At 34.8% G+C, this 18,815-nt stretch overlaps 1 protein-coding gene across 3 annotated transcripts in view; it reads right to left on the bottom strand.

The window, feature by feature from the left end:
- Positions 1–18,815, bottom strand: part of ZCCHC7 (zinc finger CCHC-type containing 7) — a 237,655-nt gene that overhangs the window by 35,656 nt on the left and 183,184 nt on the right. For all 3 annotated transcript variants that reach the window (XM_059925087.1, XM_059925088.1, XM_059925086.1), the window contains exons 4-5: positions 17,532–17,657; positions 16,428–16,598 (exon numbers count right to left, since the gene is read on the bottom strand). In XM_059925087.1, coding sequence (XP_059781070.1) covers positions 16,428–16,598; positions 17,532–17,657 — 297 coding nt within the window. The remainder of the gene's footprint in view (positions 1–16,427; positions 16,599–17,531; positions 17,658–18,815) is intronic.

Genomic DNA, 18,815 nt, shown 5'->3' with positions numbered 1-18,815 from the left:
AATCCTAATTCATCTTAGCCAACTACATTATACTCCTTTTATTTATAATCATGCCCTGTCATTCAGTTCTAGTTCTCTGATTCTCACAGAATTCTCCTGGGAAAATTTTCTTTTCATCTTCTCCCAAGAATCTTATAGCATCCAGGATATGTCAGGTATATGAGTAATCACCTTTAGGTCCAAAGTTGCGCTGAGACTGTACTAATTTTACCCCTAGAAGCTTTTTTTAGAAAAATAAAAGAATAACATTAAATATTATAAACGTAATGCATATTCATTATAAGAATAGAAAATACAAAAGCCACCTGAGATAATTACCACCTGAGATAACTGCAAACATTTCAGAATATTTCACTCCAAACTTTTTTCTATATACAAGCAATACACAATTGAAACCAAAATTTAAGAAACAATACCATTTACAAGAAAATGAAATACTTAGGTATAAACCTAAATATGAGGGGATTTGTATATACTGAAAACTACAAAACTCTGACAAGAGAAACTACAGAAGATCTAAATAAATGGAGAGATATACTATGTTCATGGATTGGAAGACTCAAAATAGTGGAGTCAATTCTCCTCACCGTGATCTACACAGACTGAAAACAATATCAATCCAAGTCCCATCAAGATTTTTTGTAGGTATAGACAACTCACTGTAAAACTTAAATGGAAAGGGAAAAGAACTAGAATAGTTACAGTAATTTCATAAAAGAAGAGCAAAGTTTAAGAAATCAAACTACCCAATTTTAACACTTACTATAAAGCTACAGAAATCAAAACAGTATGGTATTGGTGATGGGACAGGTACCTAGATCAGTGCAACAGAACAGAGAGTCCAGAAATCAATTCACACAAATGTGGTCATTTAATCTTTGAAAAAGATACAAAAGCAATTCAATGAAGAAAGAACAGTCTTTTCAACAAATAGCAAACAATTGATCACCCACGGGTAAAAAAATTAACCTTGATCTAAACCTCACACTTTATGCAAACATGAACTCAAAATGGATCATAGATCTGAATATAAAACATGGAATTATAGGGCTTCCCTGGTGGCGCAGTGGTTGAGAATCTGCCTGCCAATGCAGGGGACACGGGTTCGAGCCCTGGTCTGGGAGGATCCCACGTGCCGCGGAGCAACTAGGCCTGTGAGCCACAACTACTGAGCCTGCGCGTCTGGAGCCTGTGCTCTGCAACAAGAGAGGCCGCGATGGTGAGAGGCCCGCGCACCGCGATGAGGAGTGGCCCCCGCTTGCCGCAACTAGAGAAAGCCCTCACACAGAAACGAAGACCCAACACAGACAAAAATAAATAAATAATAAATTTATTGAAAAAAACAAACAAATAAAACCCATGGAATTATAAAATGTTTGAAAGAATACACAGGAGAAAATGTTTGCTAATTGCAGCTGGGTAACAAGTTCTTGGAAATGGCCCCAAAAGTCTGATCCATATAAGAAAAAACTGATAAATTGGATTTCACCAAATCTAAAAACTTCTGCTCTGCCAAAACAAACAAACAAACTGTCAAGAGAATAATAAAAAGACAAGCAATAGACTGGGAGAAAATTTATGGCAATCACATATCCAATGAAAGACGTACCCTAAATATTGAAAAAAAACCTCTCAAAACTCAACAATCAGAAATAGATACTCTAATTAAAAGTTAGGAAAGTATCTGGACACTTTACCAAAGAGGATATAAGGATGGCAAATAAACATATAAAAGGATATTCAATATTGTTAGCCATTAGGCAAATGCAAACTAAAATCACAAAGAGATAGGTACTACACAACCATCAGAATGGGCAAAATAAAAAATGCTGACAATAACAAATGCTGGTGAGGATACAGAGCAGTTAGAACTCTCATCTTCCTGAGAGTCTCATTTTGCTGGTGGGAATGCAAAATGGTACGCATACTCTGGAAAATAACATGGCTGTTTCTTATAAAGTTAAACATACAGTTATCATAGGATCTGTAATCTCCACCTGGAAATTTACTCCAGAGGAATGAAAGCTATGTTCACACAAAGACTGTATACAAATATTCATAGCAGCTTTATTTGTAATAGTCAAAAGCTATACATAACCCAAATGTGCCTCAATGGATAAACAAACTGCAGTACATCCATAAAATGGAATACTACAAAGGAACAAACTACTGATACATACAACAACTCATATGAGTCTTCAAAATATTACGTGAAAGAAGCTGGTCTCAAAAGTTTACACTGGTATGATTCCATTTACATGGCATTCTTGAAAAGACAAAACTATAGTAATAGAGAACAGATTAAAGGTTGCTAGAAGTTAAGGATGAGTGGAGAGTGACTATAAAGCATGAGGGAGTTTTTCAGGGTGGTAAAACTCTTCTGCATCCTGGTTGTGATGGTGTTTACATAAATCTATACATATTCATAAATTGAACATCAAAAGAAAAAAGTCAATTTATTATTAAAGAAAAAAAAAGAATGAATATAGGCTTAGATTGCATACCATACTATTCCTAAAATGTTTATAAGCAGCAATAGAATAATGCACATTAAATTTCAAGGTAAAAAGTTATAAAATGAATATATGCTCATTACAAAAACAGAAAATAAAGATCAATAGAAATTTTTAAAACCTTTATAATTCTTGATATAACTATAGTAAGCAGTTTGGAATACTTCATTTCAAACTTTTTCTATGCAAATCTATATACACATATAAATATGTATATTTATATAGAAATAGGATATTTCATAACTTTTGAAATTTATGCATTTCATTTAACATACTAGTAACATCTTTATATTTCAATACTCATTTCCACATCATATTTTAAATGCCTAAGGTTACTCCATTATATGGGACATACTGTTAAGTCACTTAAGTCGGCCCTGAAGTTAAATATTTGAGTTGCTTCTAATTTTCATTATTATAAACAACTCTGAGGTGAACATTCCTGTAGCTATATCTTTGCAAACATCTATCACTTAAACTCCAGAAAGGTTATTCAAATGTACTTTCCCAGCACAACCTAACACTGAATATCACTATTATTGAGACATTTTTTTCTTCCTACTAATTTGTAAGAGCTTTTTATATATTATAGGTAATTATCCCATCACATATTTTATAAAAATCTTTTTCAAGCTGTTGTTTGTCATTTGACTTCATTAAAGGTCTCTTTGGATAAACTTCTTTTTAAAAAAGTTAAATCTATTCTCTTAAATCTATCCTCTATTTCTTTTACGGTTTCTGATACTGGTGTCTTTGTTTTCTAGTAGGAGCATTTAATACATTTATTTATTGTGATAATTGATATATTTGGTCCTATTTTTGTTCTCATCCTTTTTGGTTTTTATACATTCTTATTGTCTCCATTTTCCCCTATTGTTTGCTATATTATGTTTCCTTTGCCTTATTTTAAATTAGTAACCTAAAAGTTACATGGCCTATTTTTTCTTCTTTTAGTTGAAACAAACTTTTATTATATTGGAATTATCTATGATCCACATTATTATAGATTTTAAATTTTTTAAAGAATTTTTTTCTAAAATTAGTATTAAGTTTAAAAGCAGATTAAGAGGAAGTATTCAGACACGTACTGTATGCTTTCCTGATTTCACTGTTCATTGCTGCTAATTTTATTCTCTGACTTTTCCAATAAATTTACAAATGCACAACAGCTTGGCTGTGTCATCTATTTTTCTTTGAATGCTCTAGCCTCCAGAGATTTCTCTGCTGCCTTCTGGAATTCAGTATTGCACAGGAGAAGTTTGATGAAAATTTGATTGTGTGTATGTGTATGTGTAATGTATATTTTTGTTTGCATGATTTTTTGTTTGCATGATTTTGTTTGTTTGTTTGATATCCAGAAATTTCACTAGGATACATCTAGATGTAGGTTTTTTTTCTCCCTCATACTGAGTGTGTGCTCTTTTGATCAGGATTTCCTTTGATCATTTTGCTTTGGATTGCTTCCCTATCACACTGTGAAGAATGAATTAGGATTTTCTCAGTTTCCTATTTCCTGTAGTGAGTTTATCTCATTTGGGGTTATCTCTGATTCCATTTTTACTCTACCATTTCTTCACATATGCCTGTAACTATTTTTTATTGCTTCATTAAAAAAAAAAAGAAGAAGAAAAGAAAAAGAAAAAGAATATGAAAAAAAAAAGGAAAAAGAGGAGGCATATGTGAATCTCGCCAGTATTGGGAACTGAGGTGGTATCTGCCAAGGATTGCACAGGTCTCTGATCAACTTATTCATGGAAAAGTTTAGATGTGATCAAGTTTTAGTTTTCTCAATCAGATATCTGGCTTGTTTGTGAGGAACAGGGAAGGAATTATAATTATAGAGGGATCTGCAAAGTAGGGATGTTTTATTACACTGAAAATCATCTACTCCATTAAAAGACCATTCATATTGTCCCAGATTTTTATAAATGTACCAAGATAAGAGTTCTGTATAAGCATCCCTAAACCAGGTAAGGCAATTTACATGTTACAATTTGTAAATTTAAGGTGTATGGCTGGGCTGTGTTACTTTGATAGATTTATATACTGTAATATTGTCAAGGAAGCAATATTTATCATATTACATCATTATAGTACAGTATTATAGACTATATTCATTTTATTGTGCTTTACTTACTGCTAGTTACAAGTCTGTACCCTCAAACACCATCAATATTATCCCCTCACTTCAATATCGTAGTAACTACCATTTTACTGTTTTATTTTTTACAGGTTTAAATTTTTTTTTTTTAGATTCCACATTTAAGTGATATCATACAGTACTTATCTTTGTCTGACTTGTCTTGCTTAGCATAATGTGCTCAAGGTACATCCACGTTGTCACAAATGGCAGGATATCTTTCTTTCTCATGGCTGAATAATATCCCATTGGATATATATATTACAACTTTTTTATCCATTCATCCACTGATGAGCATTTGAGTTGTTTCCATATCTTGGCTATTGTGAATAGTTCTGCAATAAACATGGGTGTGCTATCTTTTCAAAACCCTGATTTCATTTCTTTTGGGTATATACTCAGAAGTGGGAACTGCTGGATCATATGGTAGATCTATTATTAATTTTTCGAGGAATCTCTGTATTGTTTTCCATAGTGGTTGGACTAATTTACATTCCCACCAACAGTGTGTAAGGGGTTCCCTTTTCACCACATCCTCACAAGCACTTGTCTTCTTGATAGCCAGTCTAACAGTTGTGAGGTGTTATCTTAAAATATTAGCAAACCAGGACTTCCCTGGTGGCGCAGTGGTTAAGAATCCGTCTGCCATGCAGGGGACACAGGTTCAAGCCCTGGTCCAGGAAGATCCCACATGCCGCAGAGCAACTAAGCCCATGTGCCACAAATATTGAGCCTGTGCTCTAGAGTCTGCGAGCCATAACTACTGAGCCCGCGTGCCACAACTACTGAAGTCCACACGCCTAGAGCCCGTGCTCCGCAACAAGAGAAGCCACCGCAATGAGAAGCCCATGAACCGCAATGAAGAGTAGCCCCTGCTCACCACAACTAGAGAAAGCCCACACGCAGCAACAAAGACCCAACGCAGCCAAAAAAACAAAAAAAGATTAATTAAAAAAAAAATTAGCAAACCAAATGCAAGAACACACTAAAGGCTTCCCTGGTGGCGCAGTGGTTAAGAATCCGCCTGCCAATGCAGGAGACACGGGTTTGAGCCGTGGTCCGGGAAGATCCCACATGCCGCAGAGCAACTAAGCCCATGCACCACAACTACTGAGCCTGCGCTCTACAGCCCACGAGCCACAACTACCAAAGCCCGCATGCCTAGAGCCCGTGCTCCGCAACAAAAGAAGCCACCGCAATGAGAAGCCCACTCACTGCAACTAGAGAAAAGCCCACATGCAGCAACAAAGACCCAATGCAGGCCAAAATAAATAAATAAATAAATAAATTTTTAAAAAGAACAATTAAAAGGATTTTACACCATGGCCAAGTGTGATTTATATGTGGATGCAAGAATGTTTCAACATACGCAAATTAATAAGTGTAATTCATTACATACCTCAACATAATAAAGGCTATATACAATAAACCCACTGCTAACATTGTAATCAATGAAGAAAAACTGAAAGGGTTTCTTCTGAGATCAGCTACAAGACAAAGTTGCCCACTCTCACCACTCCTATTCATTGTAATAGTTGTCCCTTGGTATCTGAGGGGGATTGGTTCCAGGAGCTCCTGTGGATGCTAAAATCCTTGGCATCCTTGGATGCTCAAGTCTCTTGTATAAAATGGTATAGTTCAATGAATACAGCTGGCCTTTTGTATCCAAGGATGTGAAACCCGTGGATATGGAGGGCTGACTGTACTGGAAGTCCTAGCTAGGGAAATTAGGCAAGACAGAAATAAAAGGCATCCAAATTGGGAAGAAAGAAGTAAAACTGTCACTATTTGCTGACAATATGATCTTATATAAAGAAAATCCCAAACAGTTAATCAAAAACTCTTGGAACTAATCAATGATTTCAGTAAAGTGGCAGGTTACAAAATCAACTTACATAAAACAGTAGCATTCCTTTACACTAATGATGAAGCATCAAAAAAAGAAATAAAGAAAACTATCCCATTCATAATAGCATCAAAAACAACAAAATACTTAGGGATAAATTTAGCCAAGGAAGTGAAAGATCTGTACAATGAAAACGATAAGACTTTACTGAAAGAAAAAAGAAGACACAAACAAATGTAGACATCCATGTTCATGGATCAAAAGAGTGCTGTCTTTTTAAAGATGAGTAAGCTAACAAAGATAGATGTCCATAATTAAGACTTTGAATACTTTCAGAGGTTGAAATCTTTTCCAGTTGCTGTATTTTCCTTCACTATGTACTATTTGAGGGAGATGATCAGAACCCAATCAAAAAGCTGTATGGGATTTTATATATATATATATATGTTATTTATATATATATTTATATTTATGTATGGGAGTTGACCTTAGCCTGTAATGCTTAGTAAACAAAACTTTTAGCCTTCCAGGTGTTAATGAGGATCTGACTTCCTTAATTTTACTCTCCAAATTCATAACTTAGATAACTATGTCCCAGAATTTGTCCTTATTATTGGATTTAAAAGTTAAATTTAAGTCCAAGGTGAGGAGTATAATGATAGAATGTGTCAGAAATTTAACAAAATTCCCAGTGGCCTGCTGCTCTATTTATCAAAAACTCATGTCTTCCCAATGTGATTGCACTGAAGATTAGGTTCATTCCTAAGCCAAATAAAATTCTCAATAAAATACTAAAGTTTATTTATCCTTTCATTTTTAGAGCTGTTTGTTTTATAGACTGTTCAGGGACAATCTTTCTCCTCTTTTGGTGGAAGTTAGGGGTCTGGAACGGGAACCATCTCTATCCTCTACAAACTTATTCTTAAAGCTTCTATAAAGAAAACATAAACCTGCTCTCCATCTGCTAGTTCTACTGAAAGTGACTAATACTAGGCCATGAGGCATGTGCTATAGGGAGACTTGGGGAGGCTGGCAGAATTCGTCAGGTTAGTCAGAGATGACTAGAAAGGATACCAATCAGTTGAATTTCAAAGTAAAGACTGGTCTCTTCACACTTTGTACTAAATTGCATACCGTCAGTTAAAAATGTACAACTTTTTCCCTGCTAAGGTTATTTCCATAAGGTTAAACATATTTTTAAACAAGAAAAGTTTCAGATATTCATTTATTAGGTAGTTTGGGAACAGTTTCAATGAATTATTAATGACTAATTCTGGGATTTACTCCCTGAACAATGAACACATATGAATTTTCACTAACATCATGAGTTTTGCAAACACCCATCAAGAGAATGAGACCTCTAACACAGAAGTCTACACTTAACTTCCTTGGGGGCATATTCTGGTCTCCCAGGTAAATAAGTATCTTATAAGTCTATTCAACAATTATTTTTCTATTAAGCAAATCAATCAATCCCAGCCATGACCTCTTCCTTCAACATTATGTTTTAAATAATGAAATGTCGTGAAAAGTGAGAGTAACAAAGTATATCTAACCTGATTTTCTTTATTCTCCAAAGTCGGTTCAGTGCTCAGGTGTCAGCAGAACTACATTTTTAACTGAATATTCATATCAATCTATTATAATGATATGCTTCTGATATTTTAGTTTTTTCAAAGATAATCTTTTTTTCAAAATTATTCCCTTCCTTCTTCAGCATTGTGCTTTTATCCAAATTATTTTGTGGTACCTTGAAAAACTTTTTAAAGTTTTTTTTTGGCGGGGAGGGCACATTTACTACACTTATTTTTTACTCATCTACTCTTATTTAGGCATTTTCATTTTCTTAAGGAGATCTAATGTAAGTCAGCGGTTTGTCCTTACTTCAATCAAGTTCAGCAGGAAAATTACTTCGTCTATGATTCTTTGAATTATAAAAGGTTATCATAATCTTAGTTTTATATTTTCTTTTCTCGAATTTGTCCTTTCAAGCCAATGAAGAAGATACAGTATATTCCATCACAAAATGATAGATGAGATTTTTCCATATGAAAGCTGAGGGTTGACAGACCAAAAACACAGGACTGCATCAATACCTGTAATATTGGTTTAAAGAGGAGACACTGAAGAAAATCATTTGAGAGCAATGCAAATGTTTTTTTAAACACTAGGATTACTAAAGATAGTGAAAGGGAAATATAGAAAAAGGATTTCCTTTGCCTTAGAAACTTCATTTTATTTTACACATATTGTAGATATTATAGCTTTTAGAAAGGCTGTTGAAACTTGGTTTGAAACATTATTCAGAGATGTTTACCTCTTAATCAGTCAAGCTGAGAATGTCCAAGCCTATACATTTAAGTGCAGGACTGGACAACCTTCAGAACCATTTGACTAGAGCACGAGTAGGTAAGCGAAGTCTATGGTCTCTAATTCATTCATTTGCTTATTCAATAATCCCATTATACATATATATTTAGGAGCCCATTGAGCTCCTACATGGGTAAGGCACTGTTCTAGAAGCTGGAGATACAGCAATGAATGTGTCTGAAAACAGACATGGAACTTATATTCTAATTAGAGGGGAGAGAAAAATATATAGAATGTAAGATATAAGTATTATAGAGAAAAACAAAGCAGGGAAGAAGGGCAGGGAATGCTGGAGGTTTTAACTAGGGTGGTTAGGGAAGGGCTCTCTAAGAAGGGGACATTTGAACAGAGACATGAAAGAGATGAGGGAGTGAGTCACTGTGGATAATTGGGGGCAGAGTACTCCCAGCAGAGGGAACAGCAGGTAGAGGGAAAATATGTTTGGTCTTTCAAACAGCAGTAAGGAGACCAGGTGGAGTAAGCAACAGGGATGTCTATACAGGAGATGTTGTCAAGAAGCCAGACCACATGTGGCCTTGTTGGTGACTGTAAAGACTTTTATCTTTTACTCTGAGGGAGATGCAAAGTCTTATTTGAGGATTTTAGACAGAGAACTGATGTAATCTGGGTTATGTTTAAAAAGGACTACCCAGTCAGCTGCTGAAAACAGACTACAAAGGGCCAAGGAGGCAGGGAAATGGTTTAGGAAGCTATTAGAATAATCCACGCAGTAGATGCTCATAGCTTGTGCCAGGGTGATAGTGGTAGAAATGAGGAGAAGTGGTTAGATTACAAATTATACTGTGAATCATTCTTTCCAGGGTTAAAACAATGTATTAAATTATGATATATTTACTATCACATCAAAAAGAATATAATACCTAGGAATAAACCTACCTAAGGAGGCAAAAGATGGGTACTCAGAAAACTATAAGATACTGATGAAAGAAATAAGAGATGACACAAAGAGATGGAGAGATATACCATGTTCTTGGATTGGAAGAATCAATATTGTCAAAATGACTATACTACCTAGAGTAATCTACAGATTCAATGCAATCCCTATCAAATTAACAATACCATTTTTCACAGGATTAGAACAAAAAATTTTACAATTTGTATGGAAACACAAAAGACTCTGAATAGCCAAAGCAATCTTGAGAAAGAAGAATGGAGCTGGAGGAATCAGGCGCCCTGACTTCAGACTATACTACAAAGTTACAGTAATCAAAACAGTATGGTACTGGCACAAAAACAGAAATATAGATCAATGGAACAGAATAGAAAGTCCAGAGATAAACCCATGCACCTATGGTCACCTAATCTATGACAAAGGAGGCAAGAATATACAATGGAGAAAAGACAGTGTCTTCAATAAGTAGCACTGGGAAAACTGGACAGGTACAAGTAAAAGAATGAAATTAGAACATTCTCTAACACCATACACAAAAATACACTCAAAATGGATTAAAGACCTAAATGTAAGACCAGATACTATAAAACTCTTAGAGGAAAACATAGGCAGAATACTCTCCGACATAAATCACAGCAAGATCTTTTTTGATCCACCTCCTAGAGTAATGAAAATAAACAAATGGGACCTAATTAAACTTAAAAGCTCTTGCACAGCAAAGGAAACCATAAACAAAACGAAAAGACAACCCACAAAATGGGAGAAAATATTTGCAAATGAAGTGACCGACAAGGGATTAATCTCCAAAATATACAAACAGTTCATGCAGCTCAATATCAAAAAAACCCCAATCCAATCAAAAAATGGGCAGAAGAGCTAAATAGACATTTCTCCAAAGAAGACATACAGATGGCCAAGAGGCACATGAAAAGATGCTCAATATCATTTATTATCAGAAAATGCAAATCAAAACTACAATGAAGTATCACCTCACACCAGTCAGATGGCCATCATCAAAAAAATCTACAAACAATAAATGCTGGAGACGGTGTGGAGAAAAGGGAACCCTCCTACACTGTTGGCGGGAATGTAAATTGGTACAGCCACTATGGAGAACAGTATGGAGGTTCCTTAAAAAACTAAAAATAGAGCTACCATATGATCCAGCAATCCCACTCCTGGGCACACATCCAGAGAACCATAATTCGGAAGGATTCACTGCAGCACTATTTACAATAGCCAGGACATGGAAGCAACCTAAATGTCCATCGACGGATGAATGGATAAAGAGGATGTGATACATATATACAATGGAATATTACTCAGCCATAAAAAAGAATGAAATAATGTCATTTGCAGTGACATGGATGGACCTAGAGATTATCATACAGAGTAAAGTCAGACAGAGAAGACAAATATCATATGATATCACTTATATGTGGAATCTAAAAAAATGGTACAAATGAACTTATTTACAAAACAGAAATAGAGTCACAGATATAGAAAACAAACTTATGGTTACCAAGAGGGAAGGGGGGGGATAAATTGGGAGATTGGGATTGACATATACATACTACTATATATAAAATAGATAATAAGGACCTACTGTATAGCACAGGGAACTCTACTCAATACTCTTTAATGACCTATATGGGAAAAGAATCTAAAAAAGAGTGGATATATGTATATATATATGTATAACTGATTCACTTCGCTATACAGCAGAAACTAAGACAACATTGTAAATCAACTATACTCCAATAAACATTAATTAAAAAAAGAAAAAGAAAAGTGACTTTCCATGAGAGGAAAAGATATAGAGTTAGAAAGGAAAAACAGTCCAGGAATGGCTAGCGAATTCCTTCCTTATTTTGTCCTGTCTTCAAACATAAGAGCAAGCAGGCAAGCAAACAAATGCTCAGAAAATACTGACCCTTGTGTATGTCTCAAGTCCATATGATTACAGGAAAACTCACTTAGCCTGGATTGAGAATTCCTATGGCATTACTTTGCAGCTGATATTTCCAAAGACAGGTGACATGTTATTATAGGCAGAGTTACTTGGCTCCCTCCTATGGTCTAGGTCATTTTCTACACCTTCCAGCTATGTATTATTTGCAAGTCACAAAGTTTAGTCTTCTGATACTCTCTCATTTAATTTTCACCATTCTTGATGCATCTCCAACACATCACTTTTTACATTCTTTTACACATCTGCCTTTCTTACTATACTCTGAGTTCCTCAAAGGCAGGGACCATATCTTATTCATCTTTATTTCTTTAGTACTTGGATTACTGCCTAGCATGTAGTAGGCAACCAACAAATTTTTGATAAATATAGAAAGTTTATTTGGATGGTGGAACAGTGGAGATGTTTTTGAACAAAGGCAGAACTAATAATTATTAAACAAAACCAAATATTTGAATTAAGGAAGTCTTTAAGTCAAATCTTGGCTTAATTATTCAGCTCAATGATTGTGTTCCAGCCAGTCTTATTTCTGGCCAGTAATATCTTAATAAGACTGTGAAAAGGATAAGAGGTGATACTTGTACTAGGTACTCTGCATTTCGTGCTGGAAATCCCCGTGATTAAACTAAACTTAAAGAAAAAAAAATCACCAAAATTTAACTAAAAAAATACTAGTTTTCAGTTTTATGTATATATTTGTTGAGGAGACATTCACTGGGCACTAATGTCTATGTGAAAGCCTACACAGCTTATACTGAGTTCTCATTTTTAAAATAAACTTTTGAGTTGCTAAAAATATTTTAGTATACAGTGATATTTAACAGATTCTTTTTTATAGAATCAAATATTTAAAGAAAGGAATCAAGTGAAATATGTCCTATGGATTATTTTCTCCCACTACATTTAAAAATCCGACTTAAAGCAGTGACTCAAGTGCTGAGCGCCCCACAAATAGATGGCATTTTATTCTTATAAATGATGGTTAAAGGAGTTATTTAGTATGAACTGGGATAGAAGACTGAGCAGGAAATTTGAGAAAAAACTGCTGGAGAAAGGAAGAAAATTTAGGTTCAGGTTGCAATTATATCTGATGCTGATTAACTCAGTCATTACGCTTTAATGTAAAAGGGTGACAATCTCAACAATAGAGACTGCCAAGGCTGAGATGGTCTTTTGTGAGAAGCACAGTTCTATGGTATCACAGACTTGGTTCTGTGGCTCAAAACCAACAGTCTACGATGCTTTGCTGATCCTCAGAAATTCTTTAAAGAGCTGAAAACTTTTTTAATAAACTGTATTTATTTTTATTTGGAAAATATTTTTATTCATCTATTTTATAATGTATTGATATTTTAAATATCATAAGTTTATTATCAAAGTTGTTTATTAGATCCACAATATCTGCAGGTTTAAGACAGAAACTTGAGAGGATCTTCTGAGAAGGAGTTAAACTGACAACGTCTAGACTGTCAGTAAGTGAACTTTCTCTATGTACATTCATGAAGTACAGCATCATTTTAACTTTGAGACCTTGGGCAAACCCTAACCTTACAATGTCTTGGTTTTCTCTTTTGTAAAATGGTAGTAATAATAAATAGTATCTATCTCATATGATGGTAATGAGGATTACATAAATGACTCTGGTGCAATCACAAAAATCTATTGAGCACCTACTAAGCACTGAGGATACAGCAGTGAACAAAGCACTCCCACTCCCCCTAATAGGTAATGAACTTAGCATAGTACTTAAAACACTGTAAATACTCAACTGATTATAGCTATTATTACCTTGGGAATGTCAGATATAGCTCACAGAATGGGACTGTATGTGCAAGATAAATGTGTATAGACAGTTTTTAAGATTCTTGGTTTATTTAAAAGCTATCAGCAAAAGGAGAGAATCTGTGGTAGATTCAAAATTGGGATTCTTTACATACTTCAGATTCTCTTCCTTTGGAAGGTACCAGTGATCCAGGTAGACTTCAGTAGGCCTTGAGCCTACTTTTACATAGTAGTTAACAAATGAAGAGTTTTCCAAGCAGAGTTCAGGAGTTATTATAGCAAGAATGTGAATATTACTCATGAGTTTTCATTATTAATCCTCTTTGCACATTTAACTGGTACTCTGGCATTACAGAGATTCTGGTGTGGCTATAGGGATGTATAAAGCAAAAATGGAAGTTTCTTGATCTCCTTAATTTATAAGAGGTTAGGGCATCTATAGTTACCCAGGGCTTCATAAATCCCAGTAGGTGAGAAGATGAAAATGACAAAGAAGGGTGAAGAACAGTATTGTCAGAGGGTTTTAGCTTTAAAATAAGTCAAGGATACCTACAAAAAGAGGGAGGAGAAATGATTTAGAAGCAGTCATGGCAGGTGAGAAAGAGGCTGATCCTAATCAACCTAATTCAGAGGTATGTGGGTCAAGAGAGAATGAGCAGCAAGCATTTGAGAGGGTTGCAGGGGAAACAATATTTTCTGTGGAGGGCCAGGTTTCAAGACAGATATAAAGCATGTGTGGGAATAGCTGAATAGTCCCAGCAACCAGGGGCCAGAATGAAACTGCTCCCAAGTGAATCCTCATGAAGACCTTCTGGGATGGTGGAAGGACTTTAAGTTTCTTCAGAAGGAGCCAGTGGAGCCCAGGTTGGATTGGGCTCCAAGGGAATTCTATACCAGGTGGGCAGGCTGAGAAAAGATCAATTCATGTCCAGAACTTTCATCATGTAATTTAAAAAAAACAAAAAAACCCAATGGTAGGTCTTGGTAGATTTAGGGGAAAGGGTGATGCCTTCTCTGAAGTCAGCCACAGTCTAACCCTATCTTAAAAACTTATATTCACTGGGGTTATTAATCCTCAAGGCCATTTTAAATAAAGAGTTTAACATACATTAGAGGCCAAAATTAAGAAGTTAAGCAGAATGAGCTATAGATTTAATTCACAGCTTATTATATAACCTTTTACAAACCATTCTTAACCGTTCTGTACTATAGTTTCTTATTTCAAAAAAACTGCTCATGATAATGTCTGAGCCTCTTCTGTTATCACACGCAAATTAGACCATACCTATAAGAGTCCTTTGGAAGAAAGAAGTTAAAAAATATGCTTTTAATCCTAACGTCCAAACTAGAAAATCTTTCTAAGAAATAATTGACAACTCAATGCAGAGAACAACAGAATAAAATTAAGACAACTTAGAATTTACTATTTTTAAAACTTAGTAAATATTGAAATATAAGTTTAAACTACTTTGGAATGAAATGACAACTTCTAGCTCTATACCTTGTCTTAAGACTCATATTCAACCTCACTAGGGGCCTAAGAAATATAAATTAAAACAGTAAGATATCATTTTCTCCTTATCTGATTGGCCAAAAATTTTAAAGATTGATTACAGCTAGGGTTGAGAGTACTCTTAAACACTGCTAGCAAGTGGATACACTGGTACAATCTTTTAGAACAATTTGACAATATTTATCCAGAGATAAACGTACATATCCTTTAATTACACAATTCCATTTAGAATATGACTTACCAAAATACTCTGATATGTATGCAGATATATAAAAAGGTGTTTACAGCAGCAATGTTTGCTTAAAAAAAAAATGAGTAACAGTATAAATCTAAATGTATTGGTAGAGAAATGGCTGGGTAAATTGGTAAAAATGGAATAAAAGTTAGCCATGAGAAAGGTAGTCTTTATGAGCTGATAGAGACACATTCATAAAGAATTAAGTGGAAAAAAATTAACTTATAGGACAGTGATCCTATTTTTATTTGTTTATAAAGATCCTTTAAAAATTACAATCAATAATTTTTATATTATTTACACAAGAAACACATATACCAAACATTCATATTCTAGTTTGTCTTAATCTGAAATTCATCCCAACAGAAAGTCGTATTAATTTTTTAAGCAAAAGGCTCTAGGTACAATTCAATATAAGGAAAATTTTAAAAATATTTGTGCTTTGTATCATGTCTTTGGGAAGCACAAATTAAAGGGAAAAAATTCTTACTTTTTTTTTAGATACTGACTTCTATAAGCCCTTCTGGTTGAAATTGTGACTAAAATCCCACAGACATTTATAATATGATGCAAAATGACGTCTAAAATAACAATGTGCTAAAATTTAACATGCTACAAGTAACTGAAATGTCTTCTAAGTTACTTTTGTCTTCTTAAATCTAAAGAAAGATCTAAGATAAGCATATTTAAAGTACTGGTGGCTTGTCCTTCTTGCATGAGACTATTATACCACCAAGAGCCACCAATAAGCAGCATCAAAGCAGGCTTCATATAGACTTTTGTATACAACTGTTAAGTGTTTATATATATATTTTCATCTAACTATGAATGAACAGGTACACAAATTTTACATGTTATTTATTACATACCTCTTTAATTACAACCTTTACTTTGGCAAGCACATTAAGCCAAAGAAGCCAGCACAGGTTTACAATATTTGTTGATGCTGCCTCCTGATGAACCCATTCAGTAGGATCCCTATCCTGAGATATTAGAGCACTGATTTACATGACCAGTGGCCAAAGGGACATGACTATCATTATACACAGTGCGTAGTAAACATGCTTTTAAGTAGGCTGGCAGATGGTTACAGATTGGCACAATGCCCCCAAAGTCCGACAAATTAGTTACATGCAGGATACTCACATCAGCATAGTGGCCTATCATATCACATCTGTCACACCGTTTTCTCCAGGAAGGTCTTTCAAGACATCTGTGAGTAGAAGACATAGGCAAAGAACAGTCAAAGCAAAAGCGGGCCGGACAGGCATACTGGAGGTGTCCTCTCTCGGAGCAGAGGCAGCAGGAGCGGACTTTCTATGTGGCAGACAAACAGAAAATCTCTTTAGCAAAATACTTCAGTCTCAAATAGAATACTACTTTTTCCTTTTCAGTATAATTCCATAAAAAGTTATTTCCAATTTCGGAACACAATGAAGGTCCTGAGCATAATTATAAAATCAAACAAAATATCTGAAATCAGAGCTTTAACAAAACCATCTGTATCCTGTGGTTGCCAAAAAGGCTTAGTCTGCACGTACTATCATCTGGCATCTATTTCTTATGCCTTGTCTTGTAGAACACTGACAAAGTGGAATGTGTCTGAGAGGGAAAGTAGGATGATGAGGATCTGGAAGCTAAGTCATAGGAGCAACAGATACAGAAAGAGGCTGCTTTGCCAGGCAAAGACAAAGAGGAAACAAGAGAGCCATCTCAAATGTTTGAAAGGCAATCATTTGGGAGAGGAAGTAGGTAAGGGAAGGAATATTTGTTAAGGGCTTACTAGTGTCAAGAAATGTCTAAGAGTTCTGTGTTATTTCAAAGATTGATGTATCTGTTTAACATAATTTACGTCAATAAACATTTATAAATGCCTAAAATTATAATTTTCTAACAATGAAAATTATCCCACAATGAAACAAGCCGTGTCATAAAGTAGAAGGTTTAGAAGTGAAATGAGTCTCAGGAATCAATCTGATTCAATCTTCTCAATTTATAGAAAAGAAAAGAGAAGCACAAAAGGTGAAATGATTTGCCTAAGGTTGTACAACTACTAATGGGATGCTGAAATTGATTCTGGCTGTAGATTTATTGTTCTTTACTACTACTCTAGGCTGCGACCTACATAAACATGTAATATGAAATTTAACCCATATATTACATAACATTTGAATTGTAAGGTTATAAGGGTTCCAACCCTATGATTTTGATTTTAACAATATGGAAAGACACATTACATATTTCACATACTTGTGGAAAGGGGCAGTTTTTTGACAAATGGCCACATTTGTCACAATTTCTACAGGTAACGTTTTTGTTGACTGAATAGTATCGGTGGGTCCATCTTCCAGATGTTCTTTTTTTACCTATCTGTGCCTAAGGGAAAAAAAAGATCAAGAATTAAAATTATTTCACTCTGTTCAAGACAATTAACAGTCATAATCTGTTCAATTTAGAACTTAGCAACAGGGAACTTTGTATTTTTAAAAGGAGTTAGAAAAACTTAAAAGGGGTGCCATGAAAACAGCTCTACTTTTTGTCTGCCCATCTCCCCTATTCTTTTACACTTCTCCATATGGTTCCATTTCTTTTTTATCTTTCTCTACTTACGGTTCAGGTCTAGTAGGAGCACTGAAATGCATCATTTAGACATTCCAGTGGCATTCAGAGTCAAAGATATTGCTGACATATATCTGGATGTATACCACATTTTTCTGAATGAGAAACTTGCTTATATTTTTAGTTAGGGGTTGGTGTTTTTTATGATTTTGTCCTTTATAAAGTTATAAAACCACATAGTGACCAAATACATTCCTTCTTTTGAACAGCCCAGGGTTACTGCCTACAAGCTGGATTTTAATTTCTAAGAGAGAATGAGATAATTTCCTTCCCCTAGAGTCCTTTTAAGATCCATTCTGCCTACACTGATCCAATTCTAGCTGTCCCATATTCTAGCCAAAATCCAGTATCTTGCAAGAGAACATTAGCAAAGCATATCATATGGACTATCTAAAGAGGAATACCTAAATGCCAACCATGCTTTTATCTTGTTTGGTACAATTCCATCTTTGAAAAAAACTTTCATCTTTTACTTGTTATTCTGCTGAATTGGCCAAGTAGGCCTCAAAAGGAGACACAATCTAATTATCTCTTAACACTTTCCTTATACCAAGTTGTAAAATTACTCTCTTTTCTAGCCATCTGTCATCATTAAGGCTAATAATTGACAAAGACAAACACCTGCCACATCCTAAATATAGACTAACCATTTCCTTACACTGAAGAAGCAGTTATTTCCGGTGTTGATCTTTACTGGTACCAGGCAAAATGGGCTGAGAGGACTCACCATAGCAGAGAAGAAACAAAAGGGAAAGGGGACTAAATCACCATGGCAATTAACTGACTGACAAAAATCAAGGCTGAACTACGCTTCTGAAAAACTCATGAAAAATTCAATCACCCATAGACTAAAATTAAACTTTTTATTACAAGATACCTGGACTGCTGCTACTTTTAAAAAGCTTATTAAGTCAT

Source organism: Balaenoptera ricei, chromosome 6 (genome assembly GCF_028023285.1).
Source record: "Balaenoptera ricei isolate mBalRic1 chromosome 6, mBalRic1.hap2, whole genome shotgun sequence".
NCBI lineage: Eukaryota > Metazoa > Chordata > Mammalia > Artiodactyla > Balaenopteridae > Balaenoptera > Balaenoptera ricei.
The sequence above is the reverse complement of the archived record's forward strand: the minus strand, read 5'-3'. Positions and strand labels throughout refer to the sequence as shown.